The 24,326-nt window shown below is 41.9% G+C and overlaps 1 protein-coding gene across 1 annotated transcript in view; it reads left to right on the forward strand.

Annotated features, from left to right (window-relative positions):
- Positions 1-241: 241 nt before the first annotated feature.
- SCN10A (sodium voltage-gated channel alpha subunit 10) overlaps positions 242-24,326 on the forward strand; it is a gene marked incomplete at both ends in the record, with an annotated part of 82,117 nt that continues 58,032 nt past the window's right edge. Inside the window, 8 exon segments of the mRNA XM_080675543.1 lie at positions 242-535; positions 1,922-2,040; positions 5,131-5,211; positions 19,425-19,553; positions 20,154-20,245; positions 22,339-22,529; positions 22,531-22,534; positions 22,962-23,025. Coding sequence (XP_080531669.1) covers positions 242-535; positions 1,922-2,040; positions 5,131-5,211; positions 19,425-19,553; positions 20,154-20,245; positions 22,339-22,529; positions 22,531-22,534; positions 22,962-23,025 — 974 coding nt within the window.

Genomic DNA, 24,326 nt, shown 5'->3' on the forward strand with positions numbered 1-24,326 from the left:
ACTTTCCCTCTAGTGCCTGGAGTAGGATGGAACAAATAGCCTTCCTGAGAGCAGTGCAGGGGCTGTAGTGTCCTGGGGGGAGCTTAGTGAGGGTTAAGGAATAGGAGAGGTAGTTGGGGAGCTGTTTAGCAAAAAAGGTGGGAGGGATGGGAGGAAGAGGGCCAGCGGGCAGACTGTTACCTCTCTATGGTGATGTCCACTCTCATAAGAGTCTAAATTCTTCCTAAAGAAGAATGAGAAGATGGAATTCCCCCTTGAGTCCCTGGAAACTACCAACTTCCGTCGATTCACTCCAGAGTCCCTGGTGGAGATTGAAAAGAGAATTGCGGCCAAGCAGGCAGAAGAAAAAGCCAAAGGTAAGCAGAGTGAGCACAAGCAGAAGCGGAAGCAGAAGCAGAAGGACCAAGAGGAGAAGCCACGGCCCCAGCTCGACTTGAAAGCCTGCAACCAGCTGCCCAAGTTCTATGGTGAACTCCCGGCAGCGCTGGTCGGGGAGCCCCTGGAGGAACTGGACCCCTTCTACAGTGCACACAGGGTAAGGGCTACTGGCGGCAACGGCTGTTCTCCGCTCTGGGAGGGGAAGGCTCTGTCCCCACCCAGCCCAGGGAGTCCTTCTGCGTCTTGGGTGATGTGGTTGCCAGCTAGACTCAGTCAATGAAAAGGAAATGTAACTCACCTCTTCGACGTTCTCTTTGAGTCTGTATGGTATTTATGGTAGAGGCTAATGAAACCCGAATCCTCAAAAGCAGTGAGAACTATTGTGGAGTTTTCAGAGGAAGTGGCTGTTCCCTTGGATGAGTTCTGGCCTAGGATCTCTAGAGATGATGGCTCTCTTTGCAAGCGGGGAGCGGAGATCTTGTGGGAGGGTAGAGTAGGCGAGGAGATCAGAAACGAGGTGGATTTAAACTGGTGGTCCTCAAAGTATGATCTTGGAAATCCTGGGGTTCTCTGAACTCTTTTAATGAGTTCTGCAGGTCAACACTATTACATAATAATACTTAGATGTCACTTGTCTTTTTTACGCATGCTTTTTTGTGAACATATAATAGTAAACATAGAGGTATTGATGGGGGATGACATCATTAGTCTAACAGCTACTGGAATGTGTGCTTATCTATTTCCATGTTTTAAAATGTCCTACATTTTAAATTTCTAATAGAATATATACACAAACATGTATGTATACACACACACACACACACATATGGTATAAGCAAAAAGGTATAAATACTACCAAAAGCTCTTTGTAGTCCTTGATAATTTTTGCAATCAAAAGTTTGAGAACCAATCATTTGAACAAGAGCTGTTTCATGACTATTACCCTGTTTGTATGGTATCTTAAGTGTTCTCCACAGCTGAAAAAAATGGTGTATGAATGTTTGGGAGTTGGGAGGGTCAGGAATCAGCCATCTCCAGTATGGCTTGTAGAGAGAATAAAGGCACTGGACTGTCTTTCTCCCTCCTCTCATCTGCCAAGAGCCCTCACCCTCCTAGATGCTCAGAGGAGGGTTTAAAAGGGAAGACCTAGGAGGTGGAGGACAGAAAGAACATCATGGGACCAGAGGTGATCCACTAATTAGAAGAGAAATTAAATGCCACCAGAACTCCATCCTCCAGCCCTGGGCATGATGCATTTTAGCTGCTCCCTGGTCAGCCGCCTGTCTACGGGGCGCTTGCAGTGGGTTCATTCTGATGCACAGTCAGCCATGAGACCTGGGGTCTTGCTGGGAGGGTAGGGGTATGGCTATTAGCCCCTGATCCTCCCTAACTCTCTGCTTCTCCATTTGGCTCTCACTGATCCATGGTTCCTAGACCCTCTTGCTCATGAGCCTGAGATGATGCCACTCATGCTCAAAAACATGGTTGTGTGAGGATGTGTGTTTCTCACTGGCGGTGCCCCTTCTATTTTGTTTTGTTGTAGACGTTTATGGTGCTGAACAAAGGAAGGACCATTTCCCGGTTTAGTGCCACTCGGGCCCTGTGGTTATTCAGTCCTTTCAACCCGATCAGAAGAACAGCCATCAAAGTGTCTGTCCACTCATATCCTTTGCACGGTTGATACTTCCACATGTTAGAATCAGGCCTTGCCCACTGTGTCTAGTACCTGCTTCAGAGGTTAGCAATAGAGCCTTCCTCCAATCGAGTCCTTTTTTCAATCGTTACATGGAAAAAACTGTTTGTGGCTTTAATGTATCCAACACCTGAAAGCAGTCCCAAGGCAGAGGAGGTCTTCATGCCACCCAGAGATGGGATTGGGTTCACCTAGACTAGAATGGACACACCTCTGGATGCGCATCTTGAAAAATGTTCTCTCTGTGAGGGGAGCTTTGCTGATATACCAGGCACATTCTCACCGTATGTGGTCGGCTCTTCCCACAACCTAAAGAACAGGAAAAGGGCTCTAAGCCTTCTTTGGGCCAATGAGATAGGCATGGTATATCTGTGCCCTAGCCATCTGGGGAGTGGCTGCTTATTGGGCAAAGGAGCAGCACTTCCCAGAGGGCCAAGAGAACAGACAGCAATGGGCAGAGGGCAGATTGTCTCAATGGGCCCCCACTGGTCATGTGGCACTGCCCATGTCATAAGTTACCGCCAAACTACCAGCCGGTTAAAATTGTCAATAGCCCAAGGTTCATGCCATTGGAGAATGTAATGATTAGCGATACATTGATCCAATGTCTGTATTATATTTAGGTAGCTTCAGAAGCTGGCTTCAGGTTTCTGTGGTGGGGTTAGGGGATGGGATTTTTTTGTATATTTTTTCCAAGACCAGTCAAACTAGTACAGATAAGAGACTTTGGCTTGGTTTCCAAGGATCTTCCCTGGTGACTGTCCAAGTTGGACGTTCCAGAGTTGATTTCAGCGCTGGCTTCCAGGAGGTTGATTTGCAAGAACAGCCTTGCTTCAGCTGCCTGGCAGGTGGTAGCCAGCCTCTTCCGAAGAGGCTCCGGGAAAAGGAGCTCTCTCCCTGCACCCCGGGGCAGCTCCCAGGGAGCTGGTACCCCGGCACAGTGATCTCAACATGAAACTGCTGCCGCAGGAAGTGGCATTACAATTTCCCTTTCCATGCTTTATGGTTAACCAGTGGGAAGTATATTTTCTTAATTAAATCTTGGATTTCTTGATTCTACAGAAAATTTTCATGATAATAGTAGGCTCCCATTTGCTATATACCCTCTAAGTGTCGACACTCTCATAGGTACGGAAACCCTTGAAGAGAGATTAACCTCCCCATTTTACAGATAATAAAACTGACACGCCGAAGCATTAAGTACAGTGTCCAAGGTCACTCCGCTTGTTAAAAATGTCCGTCCTACATCCTGCTTGGGGCAGTATCAACAATAAGGAAGTAGACAGCTAATGAAAATGAATTAGGGTAATTTATTCTCTCAGTATGTCATCTCTACTAGGGTTTTCCTTATTTGTAATTTTATGCACAATTACATAAAATTACAAATAAAGAAAAACAGCAAATACACAAAATTCTCTCCATGCATCCTGGCTGAATTACATCTTATTTAGTAAGAAACAGCTAATTAGAAATAAAATCACTTTAAAGAACCAAGTGAACAGTGAATATTCTTTTTTATTATTGTTGGCAGTATTACAGATGTCCCCCATTTCCACCTCTTTGCCCCCCCTCCACCCAGCCACCACCCAACCCCAGACCTTCCCCACACTATTGGCTGTGTCCATGGATTATGCATATTCTTTTTATCTTGAGATTTTATGAATAAATAACTATGTAGAGGGTCTACTCATTACAGACTTATCAAAATCTGCATTTATATATGTAAATCTCAGGAACTTGGGTAGCTCTAGCCCCAAAAGATACTCTTTAAGGTATGGGATTCTCACTGTCCTATTATTACTATTTCATCAAAATTATAATTCTAATCAAATTCACTATGAATGTTTTTATAAGTAATATTATACATAATATATCATATTACTTTTAAAAGTTTGTGGAATTGAAGATATAATTTTACATTTATCCTTGGCTTAACATCCCCCCTCCATGTGAATACATTTCTTACTTTAATTGCAAGTCAACAGGAAAATGTGTCTTAATTAGTAGCATTTCCCTTTTTAAAATAGAAGTGTTCCTAAGTAACTATGAGACAGGGCACATTAAAGACATTTACAAAAAAACCAAACCAAAACACACACACACACACACACACACACAACTAAAATAGATTTAAATACTTCTGCTCAAGCTGAAATTATGTAAGATGAGCGGTTCACTCTCTCTGTAGGTCAAGTTCATCTTCAGGCTTTATTTTTCTTCAGGAAGGAATTGTCAAGAACCCAGCTAGTTCTGAGAAAAATGTCCAAAGGGAGACATTGATTGTTGGATTTCCCCTACCAACGTTTTCCCCATCTATTTACCCCTCCCACTTGCCTTCCTGTTCAGTGCCCCCTTCCACTTCTGATAACCCCCTTGCCCAACCTCTCCTCTAAGAGTCTCCTCTCTGGCTGTTCACAGTTCTCACCACAGCCTAATCCTACTTGGAATCTCTACCTCGAACCAGCATTTCACTTCCTGTGCCTGCCTCCACCGTTCCTGGCCAGAAGTCCACTTCTTCAGCTCACTTAGGAGAACAATCTGACTAAGCTTATTTCCATGGAAGCTGGTAGCCCTCCCGTTATTTCTAAGTTCCCAGGAGCATTCTCTTTGTCTTTTAGGGGAAGAGAGACATTGATGGATGAAACGTCAGGGTGTATTGTAAAGTGGAGTGAAGTCTTCAGGGCAGGACATGTTGGAAGAAAGGTTCTCTTTCCTTTCATCTTGCTCAGGGTTCTCTTAGCAAACCCCCTGAGTTCACACCTTGGCATCAAGGTTGACTAGCTGTGTGAGCAGGGGAAAATGACCTAAGCTTTATCAGCCTGTTTTTCTTAGCTCAAAAATGTAGACAATAATATCCACTTATAGGGTAATTGTGTTATAAAAAATGTGGACGAAGTATTCAACCCATAGTAGGCACTCAGGAAATGTTCCTGGTTATTAAGCGACAAGACCATGAAGCCAATCTTAGCTAAGAGGTATGAATTTCATCATTCAGCATCAAGGTGATCACATGCCATTCGCTGTGTGACTCTCAGCTTTTCCTTAACCCAGCCTCGCAGGTGGTTCAGCACATTTATCACAGTCACGATCGTGGTCAACTGTGTGTGCATGACCCGCACCGACCTTCCAGAGAAGATGGAGTGAGTAGATTTGCTGTCATTCGCTGCCTTTCCTTTTTGTCCTCTTCTCTTCCTCCACGTGGCAGCTTTCCCCCGTTATTTATTCTGTGGGGTCTCATTTGGGTAATGTGGGATCCTATTATTTATCTGACTTTGTAATGGTCATATATCTTCTCTGTAGACTTTGTTTCATATGATTTTCAGCTTTAAAGAGCTGTACTAGTACATTAGTGGTTCTCAACCTTGGCTGTGCATTGGAATCTCCTGGGGAGATTTAAAAAATATCAATGTTGGTATCTCAGTCTCAGAAGGTCCAATTTCTGTGATCTGAACAGATGAATTTCCTGCCAGATATACACCCATTCACCTGCTAGGTGCACACATGAATGAACTTTAGGGAGGCCTACTCTTGGAAAGAGAGTCAGGAACAAAACTGAGACAGAATGAAGAACAAATTCAGAAAATAACCCATGAATGAAGCTGGGGAAGTTATCATAACTCATATACTTCGAAGTGACCTTAGCATTTCTGAGATTATGCTGAGTTAGCAAATGGAAACTGTAGTTTCAGAATGTGGGAACTTGCCAAAAGCATCCTATGCCAAAGCTTTCTAGAAAGCTTTCTTTTTCCAACTTGCAAATTTTTCTTGCCGATGATAACATTAATATACACACAATAGGAAACATGTTCTCTTTCTATTAATAAGTTAAAGTGGAAAATCATGTGATCATCTTCATTGCTGCTGAAAAATTATTTGATGAAGTTTGATATCTGCTAATGATTTAAAACTCTTGGGAAAGTAGGGCTATAAGGGAATTGTACTCTGATAAAGGGTAATCACTTTAAAGAAAGCAACAAACATCATACTTAATTGTGAAAAATGGCAAGCTTTCTCTTTGAGATCAGAAGAAAAATATAAGAAGCAAAGATGTCTGTTTTATCAGTTCTATTCAACTTTGTAAAGGGGGGAAAATAAAAAAGCAAAGGAGACTATATTCATGACCTCAGTTTAGGGAAAGATTTATTACATAGGAAATAAGAAGCACGAACCACAGAGAAAAAAAGTGATACATTTTAATACATTAAAATTTAGAATTTCTGTTCATCAGAAGACTACTTTTTGAGAGTGAAAAAGCAAGCCTACTAAGCAGAAAATATTTGCAACGCATATACCTAAAAAGTGTTTATATCCAGAATAATGAATTCACCAGAAATACGTCAGAGCAACCAATTTTAAAATGAGCCAAAATTTAAATAGATATTCTACAAAAATAGAAATCCAAATGATCAATGAACATATAAAATATTCTTAACCTTCTCTTAATTAAGGACATGTGAACTAAAATCACACTGAGAGATTACTATAAGTTTGTTGGATAGGAAATTTTTTAATTGTTGACAGTGCCAAGTATTGAGAAATGTATGAAGCAATAGAAACTCATATGCTGCTGGTGGGAATGCACATTTGTACAACCTTTTTGGAAAGCAGTGGATATTACCAAGTAAAGGTGAAAACACACACACACTGTGATCTTCTGATTATACTACTGGAACATTCACTCAACAGAAATACGTCCTTATGGGCACCGGGATACAGCCATGGAAAGTTTATGAACATTGCCTATAAAAGTAAAAAATTGGAAACAACCCAGTGTTCATAAAGTTTTGAATACATTAAACATCTTCATTATGTTCTGAAAATTGGATAATGTTCAGCAATGAAAATGAATAAACTCTAGCTCCACACAAGGATGAGTCTCAGGAATATAATATTGAACAAAAAAGCCAGACACGAAAGATGACGTAAGTATGATTCCATTTAAATGAAATTTAAAAACAGGAAAGCAAAACTACTGTTCTGTTTAGAGATGAATACTTAGGAGGTAAAAATATAAATAAAAAGGCACAGAACCCCACAAAAGTTAGGAGAGTAGTAACCTCTTGGGCAGAGGTGGGAGGATGTAATCGGCAAGGGGCTTGTGGGATGCTCACAATGTTCCATTTTGTGACATGAGTAGTTTGTCATATGCTACTATGGACTGAATTATGTCCCCCCCAAAATGTATGTGTTAAAGCCCTAACCCCCCCCACAACAGGTGATTGTATTGGAGAAGGGGCCTTACGGAGGTGATTCAGGTTAAATGAGGTCATAGGGCACAGCCGTGACCCGACAGAACTGGTACCCTTATAAGAATAGGAATGGACACCAGAGCTTTCTATCTGCCATGTGAGGACACAGCAAGAAATAGGACCTTAGCCAGCCAGGAAAGGGCCTTCCCCAAAGCCTGACCCTGCTGGCACCCTGATCTTTAACTCCAGAACTGTGAGAAGATAAATTTTTGTTGTTTTACCACTCAACCTATGGTATCTTGTGACGGAGCTGACTAATACACAAGCATTCATTTTACAACTAATTTATGTTTCATGTGCATTTTTATCGTGCATGTTACATATCAAAATAAAAAGCTTAAAAACAAAGTAATTTAAAAAATAAATGGCCAATGCATAGAATGCAGAATAATGAAAACTATAAATCAGAAGATAGTAACTAGGTAGAGAGGTAGAGAAATCACTGTTAGTATTTTAGCTTATTGTCCTTCTCTCTCTCCCTCTTTCCCTCATAGATAGAGATAGAGATAGGTAGATGATATATAGATAGATAAAGATATAGAGATAGAGATAGAGATAGAGATAGAGATAAATAATGTAAGTATAGATATAAAGATAGAGGTAGAGATAGCAATAGAGATAGAGAGGGATGGAGATAGAGTTCTAAAATGGCTGAGCTATGGGCATGTAAAATTTCTGTTTTTCTTCTGAACTTTTCATGCAAAGCATTTTCTCTCAAAACTAAAAGTTATTTGGGGATTCTTGTTAAACACAGAAGACATATGTTTTACCCCAACTCCCTCAAAATGCTGATAAAACGACAGCATGGGAACAAGAACGGTATAAATATACAGGAACAGAGGAAAGCACAGAGAACACGAGATGTCAAAACAATCTCGGAAGACAGCAAGTGGGGGGAGGACTAGTGAGGGACTTAGCAGCTCAGAGCTTGTTAAACTTCAGTGCCTGCAGGGAGGGACAAAAGTGAGGATGGAGGCATTTTACCTCCCAAACCCCAGAGGCCCTGAAAACGCTGACATGGTATAAATAGCCAACATTGGGAGTAAAAAGAGGAAAGAATGTGGGAACTGCTTCTAAAATAGCAAGAAGTTAAAAAGTATGCTTTAAAGTTGGTAAATCAAGGACTGGAAAATAATTACATTTAACAATACATAGGTATGAAAAATATATTATTAAATACAATCAGATGATGGATAAAGCAGAGGGGAGTGGAAGAGAATTACCAAATGAAAATAAGATATTGTTTAAAGAGCTAGCATACCAAGGACAGTGCATTACATAGTTTTAATTGTAATTATAAATTTATATTTACAAAGGCAACCACTAGAACTAAAATAAAAACAGTCTTAAATTCAGAATCATGCACCAAAAATAAAGCAAGTAAAATATACCTGATAATAAAATATTTGAAGAAAGTATTAAATACATAACATAAAGTAATATAAATAGCAAACTAAAATCAAACAAATCTGCCCGGTTAATAAATATAGATGGATTTGATGCGCCTGTTTTGTAAAATTTATATATATTTTTATAGAACAAAGCTGTATCCAACTTCATGTTTAATAAAATATATACTGCTCAAGGCGATACAGAAAGGTTAAAATTAAACAAAGGGCTAAGATATAAGCAAAGGTAAACAAAAGAGAGCAGGAGGCATGATCTTAATGTAAGAGAAGGTGGAATTCAGGCAGAAAATTATTAAACAGAACAAAATGACACAGTGTACTGCTAAATAATCCGCTACATCTTTGCAACAAATAATGTGGCAACAGTGTCCATCAATAAAAAATTATGAGCATATAAGGGCAAATAGACAAAAACATTGTAAGGTTAGGAAAGTTTAATTTCCTTCAGCCTATGATAGGTCAAATGTATAAAAAATATACATGACATGAGTAATGTAATTAAAAGCTAGATCTGATGAACACATATTAAACTATATTCCCTGAAAAGTAGAGAATATACTGCCTTTTCAAATGGCCATAAAAATTGACCAAATATTAAACCACAGCAAAACCTCAATAAGTTCCAAAGAGAAGAAATAATAAAGAAAACATTCTTTGACCACACTGCAATAAAGTTAGAAAATAATAACAAAATCAGAAAAAAAAAGGAGAGGTTTTCATTTGTTTTGTTTTGTTGTGTTTGTGGTGTTGTTTTTTTTAAATCTCTTAGATAAAAGAAAGACTACAAACTAACATTATAGAATTTCTAGGGAAGAAAAAGCAATTCACACTTTAATCAGAACCTATAGGGTGCAGGTAAAGATGTGCTCAGGAAATATCCATGGCCATGAAGCATAGAATATCTATCAGTCAAAAATGAAAAGAATTATTTAGATGCTTAACATAAAGCTAGACAAAAGAACCAGAAACGAATGAAAGGAAAACAGAAAGAAGTTAGTAACTTAAGAGAAAAAATAATTTGTTAGAAAATAGAAAAATAAATTCAAAAGCTGTGGTAAAAAATAGGCCCAAACCTTTATACTGAAAAATGGCAAAACAATATCGAGAGAAATTTCTAAGTACCTAGGTAAACTCAAGGATATCTCACGTTAGTGACGCCCAAATTAATTTACAGATTCCATGAAATCCCAATAAAAATCCCAGCAGCAGACATTTTGTAGAAATTGACTGAATAGATTTTACTTACATGGATGAAGCAAATTTTATTTACCTATTGTCCTATTGACAGGCATTTATGTTGATTCTAGTCAACATAATTCTCATATTCTGCCATCACAGTTCTTCGGGGAATATCCTTACACACATATCTTTGTATGCATAATGTGGTTAAATGTGAACAATGAATTCCTAGAAGTGAAAATGCTGGGTCATAGGGACACACAATTTTAATTTTTGAAATACTGCCAAACTGTTTTCCAAAGCTGCACCAATTTCCCTTTCCACTAATAATTAAACCCATTCCTTTTTTAAAAAATATATATATTTTTTATTGATTTCAAAGAGTAAGGGAGAGGGAGAGAGAGAGAAAATCAATGATGAGAGAGAATCATTGGTCGGCTGCCTCCTGCACTCCCCCTACTGGGGATCAAGCCCACAACCCGGGCATGTGCCCTGACCGGGAATCAAACCGTGACCTCCTGGTTCATAGGTCTGTGCTCAACCACTGAGCCATGCTGGGCGAGCTTAAATCTATTCTTTAACAGATTCTGTATTAACTAAATTGTTGACGCAGTTTCCTTTATCAATACACTTTGAAAAAATGTAAGTGATAAAAATTTACGTAGCTGGTCCTAGTTCTGGAAATGGATGTGACAGGTTTTGAATGATGTTCAGTATCCTCAGCTTTACAAAAATGATCGGCCTCCAGATTTTTTTTTTTAATGCAAACTGGTAACAGCTCTTGGCGGTTCACTGTGTTGCTGGGAGCCCTACGGAAAAGAGTAAATGTCCTTGTGTTAGACGGAGCTACAGGAGCATGTTGGGTATTTCTTAGAAATTAAACCGTAGCCAGTGAGCCATCCGAAGCCGATCCTATCACCGTGTGCTTGATACAGTCTTTTGGACACAAGTGGTTCCCATTCCTTATCTATCCTCCCTGCCGCTGTGCCTCCCTGAAATGTTAGCTTTGCTCTGTTGCCGGCTGATAAAGTCAGATCCCCACCTCTCCTCCCCCCCTGCCCCACAACCACCACCACTGCCTGCCTGCCTATCTGTCTGCTTGTGGGAAGATTTTATATATTTATACTATACTAGAGGCCCCGCACACGAAATTCATGAGCAGGTACGGCCCCTAGGCTGACAAAATACAGCAATTTGGTCGCAGGGAAAAGCACGTTGGAAAAAATGTTTTCTCACCTGGAAAAGAGCAGGTGAAGTGAAGCTGAAGCAGTAGCAAACGGGGGGTGGGGACCTGGCCCTGCGCGGCATAAAGCAGTGGTTGGTGTCTTTGCAGGTTTCTATGAGGGATACCGCACTGTAGGCATGCTTTAGCGGATGCTTTTTAAAAATCAATATGGTGTTTGTGTGTTTGTCTAAATGGCTACATGTAGACTGATTTCATTTGTGGGGTTTTTGTTGTGTGTGTGTTTTTTTTTGTGTGTGTGTGTTTTTACTGCTATGTGATGTTCTATGAAGATATGCTCCTGTATTTTCTTCTAAAAGCCATAATACAGGGTGGGGCAAAAATAGCTCTACAGGTGTTCCTATGGAAAATAACACGATCATTAATAAATAATAATAACACAAGGATAAACTGTGTTATAGTACTCACAACTGTAACCCTCCTTTCGCCCCACCCTGTGCTTTCTTCTCTGCTTAGGTAGATAGTGCATCCTCCTCGACGTGTGTGTGTGTGTGTGTGTGTGTGTGTATGTTGTGCATGAAATAGGCTTCTAATATTTTTCCATGTGTATTATCCTTACGACTCCACTTGTAATAGGTCATCGTTTCCCAAGTCATTCCTTCTACTCCCTCAGTCACGCACCAGATTTCCACACACACTCCATCCGATTCTCCCAGGAATTTATTTGTCGCTTCCCGAGACAACACCGCACGGATCGAAACGCGTTATGATATGATCCGACCTGGTTGATGATGGCAACCCTTCCTGTTGTCTTCTTGAAAATTACTTGGTTCTTCCAGTTTCTGTACTTCTCCATATCCATGCCAGGGTCAGATTTTCAAGCTCTTTTCTCACAATTGCATTGAAACTCTGATTGTAAATATGCACTGAATTTCTTTATTACCACAGGAAAAATCGCCACGTTTATAGTATCAAGCCACATCAGCATGGTGTATGTTCCACCGTATCCAGGCCTTCTTTTATGTTCTTCCATAGCATTTTATCATGTCTTATGGAAAGCTTTTACACATCCTATCTTACATTATCGTTTTGATATTTATTTTCATTGCTAAAATCTATTAATGTTTTTAACTTCTCTATATTGGTTTTGCATCCAACCTTTCTGAACTCTTTAACAAGTTACAGCATTTCTCTGTAGAGTCTCTTGGGTTTTCTGCTTAAACAGTTAGATCATCTGTAAAGGATAATGAACTTGTTTCCTCCTTTAGGATTCTTATGCCACTTGGTCACGTTTCCTGTCTTAGTGAACTGGCCAGGGCCTTCGGCACAATGCTGACGCTATCCGCGTGAGCCGAGTTCTTTTCCTCTTGTTTCTGTACAGTATATGGCTAACGTTTCACAGTTATCATGATGACATGGGATTCTCAGGATTACAATCCTTTATCAAGTTATGGAAATTTCTTTCCACTTCTGGCATGTTAAGAGTTTCATAATGAATGGGTGTTGGTTTTTATCAACATTTCTGTATTTATTAAGCTTACCATATCGTCTTTCATCTGTTAATATAGTAAGTTACCTTAATAAATTTGCTAATCTATTTTTAATGATTCTATCTTGATCATTGGTGGATTCAGCTTGCCAATATCGCAACTGATCTATCTTGGTAACTGAGGCTGCCATAATCTCCTCTCATAAACTGTCCCTTTGGGTTGCCTCCCACCTCCCTGCCTCACTGTCTTCCTTCTGTATCTTCCCTGGGAGCTCAGATTCTGCTCATTCTGTTTCGCAGAGCAGTTCAGCTCTCTCCATCCCCTACAAGTTTCTCAATAAGTGATCTATGGATCTCTCTTGACCACCAGAAGTCTCTCAGTAGCCTCTAAATCATTTCACAGATCTGGAAGAAAAAGTTATGCAGTCATTTATGCACAGATAATTTTTAAAATCTGAAATGTAAGATTAATCATAATTTCTATAGAACTTCTCACTTTTTATGTTCTTAAAAGCACTGTATTCAAGGGTTGACTTAGTTCATACTGATGTCATTTATCTTAAAGAATGAATTTATCTTAAAGAATGTATTTTATTGTCATCTGACCGTTATTGTTTACATTTGTTAAACCCACGTTTGTCACTGTTGCTGTTGCATGGCATAATATCCACAATTCACAACACGAATCAGCATTTCCAAAGTGGTTTGCAGAATTATAACAAAAGTAGAAAAATAAATCCTAAAAATGAAATAAGGTCACAAATACAAGTAGTAAGTGGGCTCTGTCACAAATGGAAAGCTGAATCTGTATGTCAGGCGACAAGTGGACAATGTATGTGGATAATCTCACAAAGGCAGAGAAAAAAAGAAAGTAGGAAGCATGGCAATGGAAAATGATCATCAAATTGTGTTGAATTAGTGAGCCTTTTGTCGTAGAACGCAGCTTATCAGCCCTTAACACTTTTATCAAATAATAATATAAAGTTACCAAAACTTGCACAGTATTTCCCAATAAAGCTTATCAACCTTACTTTTAAACTATTTGACTTTCTCTAGTGCAAACAAAAACTAAGGCTTTCCCGTACAAAGTTGTCAAAATTTAATGTTAAAGGTTGAAAAGACATGAAAACTATAGTCATCATTCACCCTTGTAGCAAAAACAAATGCAATTATATTCTTGCTGGTGAAATATGAAACCAGCTTCAAAATCAATAACAAGTACTGTGGTTGGAAAGAAAGCAGGAAACAATTGGTAGAGTTTCTTTATCAGAACTATTGGATTTCTCCTAATGTGACTGGCATTTAAAATCAATGACTATTATGTATGTACACAACCAGACAATTCACTTTACAGTTTAATAAAACTATGAATAAATCAATGTCAGTATATATTTGCCATATACATGAGTGATTTTAAGAGAGATTTCTGGTTTAATTAACGATCAGTTTGTAAACTACGAGGTAGACTTTGAAAGTTATGTTGGACATGAATGTTCCCATGGCATTATTTACAATAGCCAACAGGTGAAACAAGGCAAATGTCCATCAACAGATGAATGAACGAACAAAATGTGGTATATCCATTCACAATGGATTTTTAAAAAGACATTTTATTGTTTTTTTTACAGAGAGGAAGAGAGAGGTATAGAGAGCCAGAAACACTGATGAGAGAGAAACATTGATCAGTTGCCTCCTGCACACTCCCTGCTGGGTATGTGCCCCCAACCAAGGTACATGCCCTTGACCGGAATCGAACCTGGGACCCTTCAGTCTGCAGGCCGACGCTCTATCCACTGAGCCAAACCGCTCAGGGCCATACACAATGGATTCTTAGCCTTAAAAATGAATGACATTCTGATACATGCTACAACATGGATGAACCTTCAAAAAAATATTAAGTAAAATAAGCCAGACCCCCGAAACAAAAATGGTATGATTCCATTTATATGAGGTCCCTAGAATAGGCAAATTTATGGAAACAGAAAGTAGAATAGAGGTTGCCAGGCAGTAGGGGAGGGAAGAATGGGGAGTTGATGTTTCATGAGTAGAGAGTTTCAATTTAGGAGGATGAAAAAGTGCGAGAGATGGATAGTGGTGATGATTGCACCATATTGTGAATGTACTTAATGTCACTGAATTGTATACTTTAAAATGGTCAAAGTAGTCAATTTTATATTATGTATATTTTACTGCAATTGAAAAAAAAAAAGATACATTGACTTAGTATTGAAGAAGCTCCGGCCACAAGGGCTGCACGCAAAGGCATCCCTATGCCATTGAAAGGAATTGCTTCCAAATGCAGATCACGCCTTATTCATGGAACACACCTCATTCACGGGGGTCCATTGCATGCCTCCAGAAACAAAAGGGTTTACCGTGTTTTAAAAATAAGGAATGAAATCTTTGTTAAATTGTCATTTCTGCGAACACGCGCGCTATGTCCCGGTAATGCATTTAGGATTTTGAATAGTATGGATCTTTGACTTCAGGACCAAAATATCAGGGTTTTTAAATGATCAGACCTCAGAATTCCTTAAAACTGAACAGTGGTTGAGAGTCAGCAAACGGCTCCATGGCTGAGATTTTTGACTCTTTCCCCAGAACCCGATGATTTTCTTCCTTCAGCAGAGAAAAGCACGTAGGCTATGTCTCTTGCCTATTACAAATCACACCCAAATGCTGCAACGGAACACGGAGACATATCTTACAAGCCACGTGCCAGCAGAGAGAGAGGGTGTGACTGTCAGCTGCTGTCTCCAGGTTGGGACCTCTGACACCTCAGCTCTCAGGGGTGCTGAGCTGGGGCGCTGGTCTGCTGATGAAACACTGAACGTTGTCTTTAGTGGGAATTCTCTCCATAATTTCTGGGTCTGCGTTTGATCTGAAAAGCCAGAACTCTCCATCAAAGCTTCCCACAACCTATAATTCTGAGTTAAGATTTCCTAATGTAGAAAACACAAAGAGTGGGGTTCGGGGGAGACCCCACAAAATACGGAAGCTGACAGCTCATGCAGCTGTCCAGCCAGAGATTTCCTTGTGAGTGATTTCAAACACTGTTTCTCCCCTCAGATGAAAAACCAGGACTGCTGTTCACGTTTTAATTTGATTTTTACTTTTATTGAAGATATACAGGTTTGTGGTTTAAAAGGTCACGCTTCTATAAAGAGTCTAACAGAAACAGCAATTTCTTTCTTCTCATCTTCTCACCTCTAATTCCATATTTCCGCAGGCAAACCTCTCAACATTTTTACTTCTTCTATCTCCCTATCTCTAATAATATACTCATACTACTATATTTTTGTTCCATTTTAGATGTTATCTATTGGCTTTCTGTCATGGGGAAAAAAAGAATGAGGTCCACAGATACAGACTCATTCCCTCTCGCACTCATCTCCTCATTAGTTGCACCATAACGTTTAGTGAGATAATCAAACAATATGTCCATTGTCTGGCTGCACATATGATTACTAGTCTATAATAGTGCTGCTGAGCAAATGCCGTTCACAGCTGAGTCGTGTAGTATATTTTGATTACATTTTTTTTGCATGTTTTTGCTCTCTCTGGCGTTAATAAGGACTTTATTTCTTCATTTGTTCACTAATTTATCACTAATTTGTTCCCAAACTCTTTAGAGGTTTAATTATTTATCACTAATTTGTTCCCAGAGGTTTAATTATTGTTTCCATTTATTCAGACACATCAGGTTTTCCACCAGTTTCAAATCTTCTTGGGGAAAGCACTCTTGGAGTGCTCCATCTCCTGCCTCCATCTAGTCTCAATGTTCTCACACCTCTTTTCCCAGAGATTTTTTTCTTTTCTTTCTCCATCCTCTTTTGGATTCCATTGATCTCTCCCCTACATCCCATATCTTCCTCTTTATTGATTACTTCCTTGTCTGGGTGGAGCACACCCTCTAGTAACCTTCTTAGAAGGGTAGATAGGAAGTAAATTTCCTGAGACTTTGCATATCTGTAATTGTCTTCATCCTACTCCTAACAGTTGAGGTGGAGAAGAAATTCTGCATTAGAAATTATTTTCCTCAAAATGTTGAAGGTTGCCCTAACTGGTTTGGCTCAGTGGATAGAGGATCGGCCTGCGGACTGAAAGGTCCCAGGTTCGATTCCGATCAAGGGCATGTACCTTGGTTGCGGGCACATCCCCAGTGGGGGGTGTGCAGGAGGCAGCTGATCGATGTTTCTCTCTCATCGATGTTTCTAACTCTCTATCCCTCTCCCTTCCTCTCTGTGAAAAAATCAATAAAATATATTAAAAATGTTGAAGGCTTTGTTTCATTGTCTTATAACCTCCAAGACTGCCCTTGAAAAATTGGATGATATTTTGATTCTCAGTCCTCTGTGTGTGACCTGTGATTGTCACTCCTTCAAAGAGAGACCTCTATTTGTGGACAGTGCTCTGAATCTTTTGATGGTATGCCTGGATGTGAGCCTTTCATTCATTTTTTTTTTTCAATACTTGTGATCCTTCAGTTGGGGAAATTTTCTTAAATTATTTCTTTGGTGACTTTTTCCTGTCTATTTCTTTCTAAACCTCCTATTATTTAGACATTGTAACTATTGGTCTGATTCTCTACTTTTGATACTTTTCATCACCTCTTGTCCATTTCATTTTGTTCCACCTTCTGAGGGATTTCCTCAATTTTATCTTCAGCCCTCCCATTAATATTTTACTTTCCCGATGACATTTTTTATTTTAGAAGTTCTGTTTCTTCTTTGAATATTCTTGTTTATATCCTTCTGTCCTTGTTTTATGTATCCAGTTTCTTCTCATCTCTTAACTCTCTAGAATATTAATGACAGGATGTTTTTTTTCTAACTTTTTTTCCTGCCCCCTCCATTGCCTCTGTTTCCCTTCCTTCCTTCCTTCCTTCCTTCCTTCCTTCCTTCCTTCCTTCCTTCCTTCCTTCTTTTCTTTTCTTTTCTTTTCTTTTTTTTCTCTTTCCTGTTTGGTTTCTTTAATCTTCGGTGTTAGAAGCATCCTTAAAATTCCTGATGCTTGTTGGCTGGCTGTCCATATGAAAAGTGCAGCATCTTGGGCTATTAACCTGACTACCGGGCTTCTAGGAGCGTGCTGCGGGAGGAAGCAGGTGGGTGGGCGGGTCGTCTGCCTTTCAGTGTGTACGTTTTTCCTTTATCATCCTGTCTCGGTGTGCAACTCTCTCCCTCGTGTTCACCTCGTGAAAGGATGAACATCCAATCCATTTCCAGTGCATGGGTGGTGTGGAGTGGGATCGTAAAAGCTCAGCTGCTTCTTGTAAAGACTTACAAACTGTTCCAGCCCCTGCTTGCCACCCTCCCCCCAAGCCCCAGGGATTTAGCATCTCTAAGTCCTAAGCAGTTCTGCAGTGGGGATCGCTTTGCTTCTGGGAGCTCCCCACTTCCAAATGAGGTGCCAGCTTTCTTGGGTCTGCTCTGTCAGTTACCATGCATCCATCTTCACTCTCATCTCCAAAATGATGTTGCGTTCTCTACTCTCTTTGTCCCAGTGCAGTGGTCGGCAAACTGCGGCTCGCGAGCCACATGCGGCTCTTTGGCCCCTTCAGTGTGGCTCTTCCACAAAATACCACGGCCTGGGCGAGTCTATTTTGAAGAAGTGGCGTTAGAAGAAGTTTAAGTTTAATAAATTTGGCTCTCAAAAGGAATTTCAATCGTTGTGCTGTTGGTATTTGGCTCTGTTGACTCATGAGTTTGCCGACCACTGTCCTAGTGGGTTTCTGCTTTTAAAAAATTCTTTTACTATCATTTAAGAAGAATTTTAGAAAAGGTAGAGGTAAATACCAATGTTCAGAAAAGTCTTCCCCTTTTTAATACCAGTGTTTTATGATGTAAAACATTTAACGTATCCAAGATTATATGATTTAGGTGTGCATCTGGATCCCTTTGGTCAGTGGTTCTAAAGCAGCCGTGGGCAAACTACGGCCCGCGGGCCGGATCCGGCTCTTCTATCCAGTTCTCTTGCTCTCCCCTCCGCTCCTTTACTTTGAATTTATATTAGTTCACACAAACACTCCATCCATGCTTTTGTTCCGGCCCTCCGGTCCAGTTTAAGAACCTATTGTGGCCCTCGAGTCAAAAAGCTTGCCCACCCCTGTAAAGGGTAGTTCCCTGGGCTGGCAACATTAGCATCAGCTGGGAACTTGTTCAAAAAACAATTTTGGGGCCCTTACTCCAGATTTACTTAGTTAAGGATGCTGGGGATGGGGGGGTTGGGTGCAAGCCCAGAAATCCATGTTTGAATGAGCCCTCCAGGTGCTTGCTCGAGTTTGAGAACCACTACTGTAGGGGATGGAGGGATTCTGAACGTTTGAGAAACACCACCCCCTCCCTTCAAATCCAACCACCAGAATAAAAGAGCAGGTTTGAGAAAACGTTTGTGGACATAGATGCTTTTTCCTCCATGACACCCAGCTGTTTCCTGCCTTTATGGCTTAGACTGGGATCCCTGAGACTGGGCATGGCGTGAGAAGAAAAGACAGAGTGGAGAAGTTTGGGGGGAGAAATACCGCAGGGTTAGGCCCTCTTCCACCTCTTCAGCCATCCACAGTTAGAAGAGGAGCCTCCGGCTTCCCTCAGGGCAGGGAGCCTCTGGGAACCTGGAAACTTGGGGCGTCCATTGCCCCCCGCCCCCCCCCGCCCCCGCTCCATCTACCATCTGAGCAGCAAATACTGCCAATCGTCTTAACCACACACATAGACCCATTCCTCTGAGTTCCTCTGTCTGCGTCCTCTCTTCTTCCCCGTCCCCACCTCGGGGAGGATCTCCGCAGGTTTTCCTTTGGAACCACCTCAGCAGCTCTCCCCCTGAGCTCTTTCCACCCTCCCTCCAGGTATGTCTTCACTGTCATCTATACCTTTGAAGCCTTGATAAAGATAGTGGCAGGAGGATTTTGTCTCAATGAGTTCACCTACCTGCGAGATCCTTGGAACTGGCTGGATTTTAGCGTCATCACCCTGGCGTGAGTATTTCTCCACCCTGATTTGGTGTGCGTGCATGCGAGTGTGTGTGTGTGTGTGTGTGTGTGATGGGGGGGTGGGCTGTGGGTGTGCCCAGGTTCACACTCTGGGGTCTTTCCTTATCTCTATCTAGCTTCCACATTTGAAACTGCATGGCCTGGGGGTTTGTTGCCACAGACTGTGGCTTTCGGGGTTACTTTCCAGGGTTAGTCCCATATCCTCAGGGACCTCAAATCTGAGCTGGGAACCAGCCTGTCAAAGTAGATTGGCAGGCCAGTTACCTGACAAGAATATCTTTCCCTGAGCAACCCGTGTCTGCGAAGGCTGGTTGGCCAAGCCCATGTGTTGAATACCCATCCATACGTGTAGCACAAGGGACCCCCCTTAGCCCTCAGCACATCTTCTCAAAGGGACCATTTGGAAAGGCATTATGACAATTCAATCCATGTTCGTGTTGGTCTATAGGTGGAGGTGCTATTAGACTCTCTGTCTGTTCTGGGTCCTTCCTAAGCTCCCGTCACCCCCAGGCATCCTTATCTATGCTGCATGCATTCCCAGGGCCCTCTCCTTGCAGAGATGCTGACTGACTTCTGGTCCCATAGGTACGTTAGCACAATGACAGATCTCCAGGGGATCTCAGGCCTGCGGACGTTCAGAGTTCTTAGAGCTTTAAAAACAGTCTCTGTGATTCCAGGTGAGCGGCTTTAACCAGCACATTGACTCACGGAGCACGTGCTGGTGTGCACAGCCTAGTGTCCCCTTTGACTTTCTCCAGAGCCCTATAACGTTCCAGAGCTGGGTCCAGCCGGCGTGGCTCAGTGGTGGAGCATTGACCTATGAACCAGGAGGTCATGGTTCGATTCCTGGTCAGGGCACATGTTCAGGTTGGTGGCTCCATCCCCAGTAGGGTGAATGCAGAAAGCAGCCAATCAATGATTCTCCTTTATCATTATTCTATCCCTCTCCCTTCCTTTTTGAAATCAATAAAATACCTCCTTGCACCTCTCTCTCTCTCTCTCTCTCTCTCTCTCTCTCTCTCTCTCTCTCTCTCTCTCTCTCTCTTTCTCTCTCATTAGTAGCCTTATGATTTTTAAAGCTCCATGGCATGGACTCTTGTCCCCACTTACAATAAGAAGAAACTGAGGCCCAGAGAGTAGAAAACACAATTGTAAGTCCTCATCACTGGTAAGAGGCAAAGTGTGACCTGGAAACCCAGTGTCTTGATTTCTCGGCCAGTGCTCTGTCCACGGCATCGCACGGTCTCGCCATCAATAAGTGACAAGAAGAAGGTCAAGTCCTCGTTTTCTATTCTTGTTGTGGAGGTCAGGCAAGCCTCCGTCTAGTCCAGCTGTGGGCAAACTACGGCCCGTGGGCCGGATCCGGCTGTTCTATCCGGTTCTCTTGCTCTCCCCTCCGCTCCTTTACTTTGAATTTATATTAGTTCACACAAACACTCCATCCATGCTTTTGTTCCGGCCCTCCGGTCCAGTTTAAGAACCCATGGTGGCCCTCGAGTCAAAAAGTTTGCCCACCCCTGGTTAGAGGCTACTACTATGGGTGCCCCTGCTGGCTAATGCTATGGAATTCCCCTCAATTGTCGCACAACTCCACCACATGCCAGCTCCCAGCCCAGGGACAGACACAGGCAGTGTAGTTAGTGCTCATCGAGTTATCTGTTGACCAACATAACAAGGCTTTCCTGGTCAGAGGTCATTCTGCTGCCCTTGAAACTGCTCTCCCAGAGAAGGTGGTTTCCTTTGCAGAGCAGCAAACCATCCGTCCTTAAACGAGTGGGGGCCTCATTTTTGCTGCCAACTGGGCTTGGCTCTGACATAGCCCCTCTCAGGTTCTCTCTGTTTCCAGCGTCTCTCATGGTCTTGCTCTATTGTCTCTGTATTTTTGTGTCTATGTATCTCTTTTCTGTCTCATTCTATCTCCTTGAACCTCTCCCCGCTCATCTCTCTCCCTCTCTCTCTCTCTCTCTCTCTCTCTCTCTCTCTCTCTCTCTCACACACACACACACACACACACACACACACACACACACACAGCGTTCATGTGTCCCCAGCCTCAAGCTTCTCCCAGGATACTGAGGTGAGTGCAGAAATACAGATGCCAAGTGACTGGAATGAAGTTAGTGCCTCATGATTATCATGATTAGCACAATGCCTGGGACATAGCAGGCACTCAACAATTCTTTTTTTTTTTAAATAAATATCTTAGAAACATACTTTATTTTATTTATTTATTTATTTTTAATCCTCACCTGAGGATATTTTTCCATTGACTTTTAGGGAGAGTGGAAGAGAGAGGGAAAAACGGAGAGAAATATTGATGTGAGAGAAACACATTGATTGGTTGCCTCCTGCATGAGCCCCGACCAGGGCCTGGGCTAGGGAGGAGTCTGTAACCAAGGCACAAGCCCATGACCGGAATCTAACCCGGGACCCTTCAGTCCACAGGCCAATGCTCTATCCACTGAGCCAAACCGGCTAGGGCTCAACAATTCTCTTTAAAATTGAATTGCTATTGTCAGGAATGTGTTAGCCTTAAGATGATAAGAAATGCATTGCCTGGTATCAGTTGCCTCATCTTTACAATGGAGCAATAATCTTTACTAAGTTCGTATGAAGAACTAGGGTTGGAACTGCCATAGCGTTTGTAAAACGCCTCATACCTGTATGTAGTGAGAGGGTAAGATGGCTAAGATGCAGGCGTGCCAGGCACGTGGGTGTGCTGTGTGTGGTACCTTATCCATGTGGGAGTATTGCTGTCATCTTCCCATAGGGCTGAAGGTCATCGTTGGGGCCCTGATCCACTCAGTGAAGAAGCTGGCGGATGTGACCATCCTCACCGTCTTCTGTCTGGGTGTCTTTGCCCTGGTGGGCCTGCAGCTCTTCAAGGGCAACCTCAAGAACAAATGTGTCAAGAATTGCACAGCTCTCAACGATACAGCCAATTACTCCTCGTATGAAAAACTCGAGTGGAATTTCTGCCATAAGGACGAAGGTCTGGTGGGCCAGGGGTGTGAAACCCCTGCATACCTCTATAGACATGTATCTTGATTCCTCTTTTCTGCTCAAATGCTTTCCCAGAGTTACATTTTACTTTTGGATTTCCTATTTCTGTTACCAAACGTCCCTTTTACAAGGAAACGAGGTATAAAGCCAGGGGCCAGTCATGCTGCCTCTGCTGGGAGAGGCTTGAAGCTGAAGTCGCTGCTCAGCTTTTCTCTTCCCAGATGGGACTTTTTCCTTCCAAGTGTCCTGCATGTCCTCTGAGAGCACATAGCCGAGGAAACTCACCTCACTGGGGCGGAAGACTTAACAGGTGCTGCCCTCACCCCCCAGGCTTGAGTTGAAGGGTTCAGAACCATCTGCAAAGCTTCCACGTCTCCCTTTCTTTTGCAGACTTCTACATCAATAAGCCAGGCACTTCTGATCGCTTATTGTGCGGCAACGGATCTGATGCAGGGTGAGTGTCCAACCCGTGACATAGCTCCAACGCCCAACAATCCTTTCCCCTCCTTGTCATCAGCATTTTCTTTTTCTCTTTTTTTTCAAATATATTTTTTATTGATTTCAGAGAGGAAGGGAGAGGGAGAGAGAGATAGAAACATCAGTGATGAGAGAGAATCACTGATTGGCTGCCTCCTGCCTGCCCCTCACGGGGGATTGAGCCTGCTACCCAGGCATGTGCACTGACCAGGAATCGAACCATGACCTCCTGGTTCATAGGTCTGCGCTCAACCATTGAGCCATGCCAGTCGGGCATCATGAGCATTTTCTGGGCAGAGACTGGGTTGCAGGTCCTAAAGAAAATGAGGAAATGAGTAAGTCATGGCTTCTGCCATCCCAGGGCTATGGGAGAGAGTGTACAAGTTAGCTTCTGCTGTGTAACAAACAACCCCAAGATTTTGTGACTTAAAATACCAGCCATTTATTTAGCTCAGGATTCTACACATTAGCATGTTGTACTGCGATCAGTGTGGTGTTCTTCTGGCATTGACTGGGTTCACTCATGCATATTCAGGGGCAGATTAGCTGGAGACCAGCTGGTCTAAGATGGCCTCAGCTGGAGTGGCTGGTCTCTGCTCCATGTGGTCTCTCATCCCCCGAAGGCTAGCCTGAGCTTATTCTCATGGCAGAGTCAGGGTTCTGAGAGAAAGAGTGAAAGTGTAAATGGTCTCTTGAGGCTTAGAACTGGCACAATGTAACTTCTACTGCATTCTATTGGTCAAAGCAAGTCAAAGGTCAGTCCAGATCCAAGCAGTAGAGAAACAGACTCCACCTTTTGATAGAAGGAGCTGCAACATCATATTGCAAAGGAGTGTGGACACAGGGAGGAGAATAATCGTGGCCATTTTTAAAAATATATTTTATTGATTTTTTACAGAGAAGAAGGGAGAGGGACAGAGAGTTAGAAACATCGATGAGAGAGAAACATCGATCAGCTGCCTCCTGCACACCTCCTACTGGGGATGTGCACACAACCAAGGTACATGCCCTTGACCGGAATCGAACCTGGGACCCTTCAGTCCACAGGCCAATGCTCTAAACCGGTTAGGGCAGTAGTGGCCATTTTTTAAATAAGCAATCTATCCTGGGAGGGAACTCATATATTATTAAGTATGTTTTGTATCAAATGCTCCACATTTAATTATCACCTGGGTTTCATTATCCTCACATAACAGAGAAAGAAGCACATGCATCAGACTTCGTCATTTCAAATCTTACGGAGGCCAGACACATAACAACAAAAGAGAGGAGCGGGCT

The sequence above is a fragment of the Plecotus auritus genome (assembly GCF_963455305.1).
Source record: "Plecotus auritus genome assembly, chromosome: 6".
Classification (NCBI taxonomy): Eukaryota; Metazoa; Chordata; class Mammalia; order Chiroptera; family Vespertilionidae; genus Plecotus; species Plecotus auritus.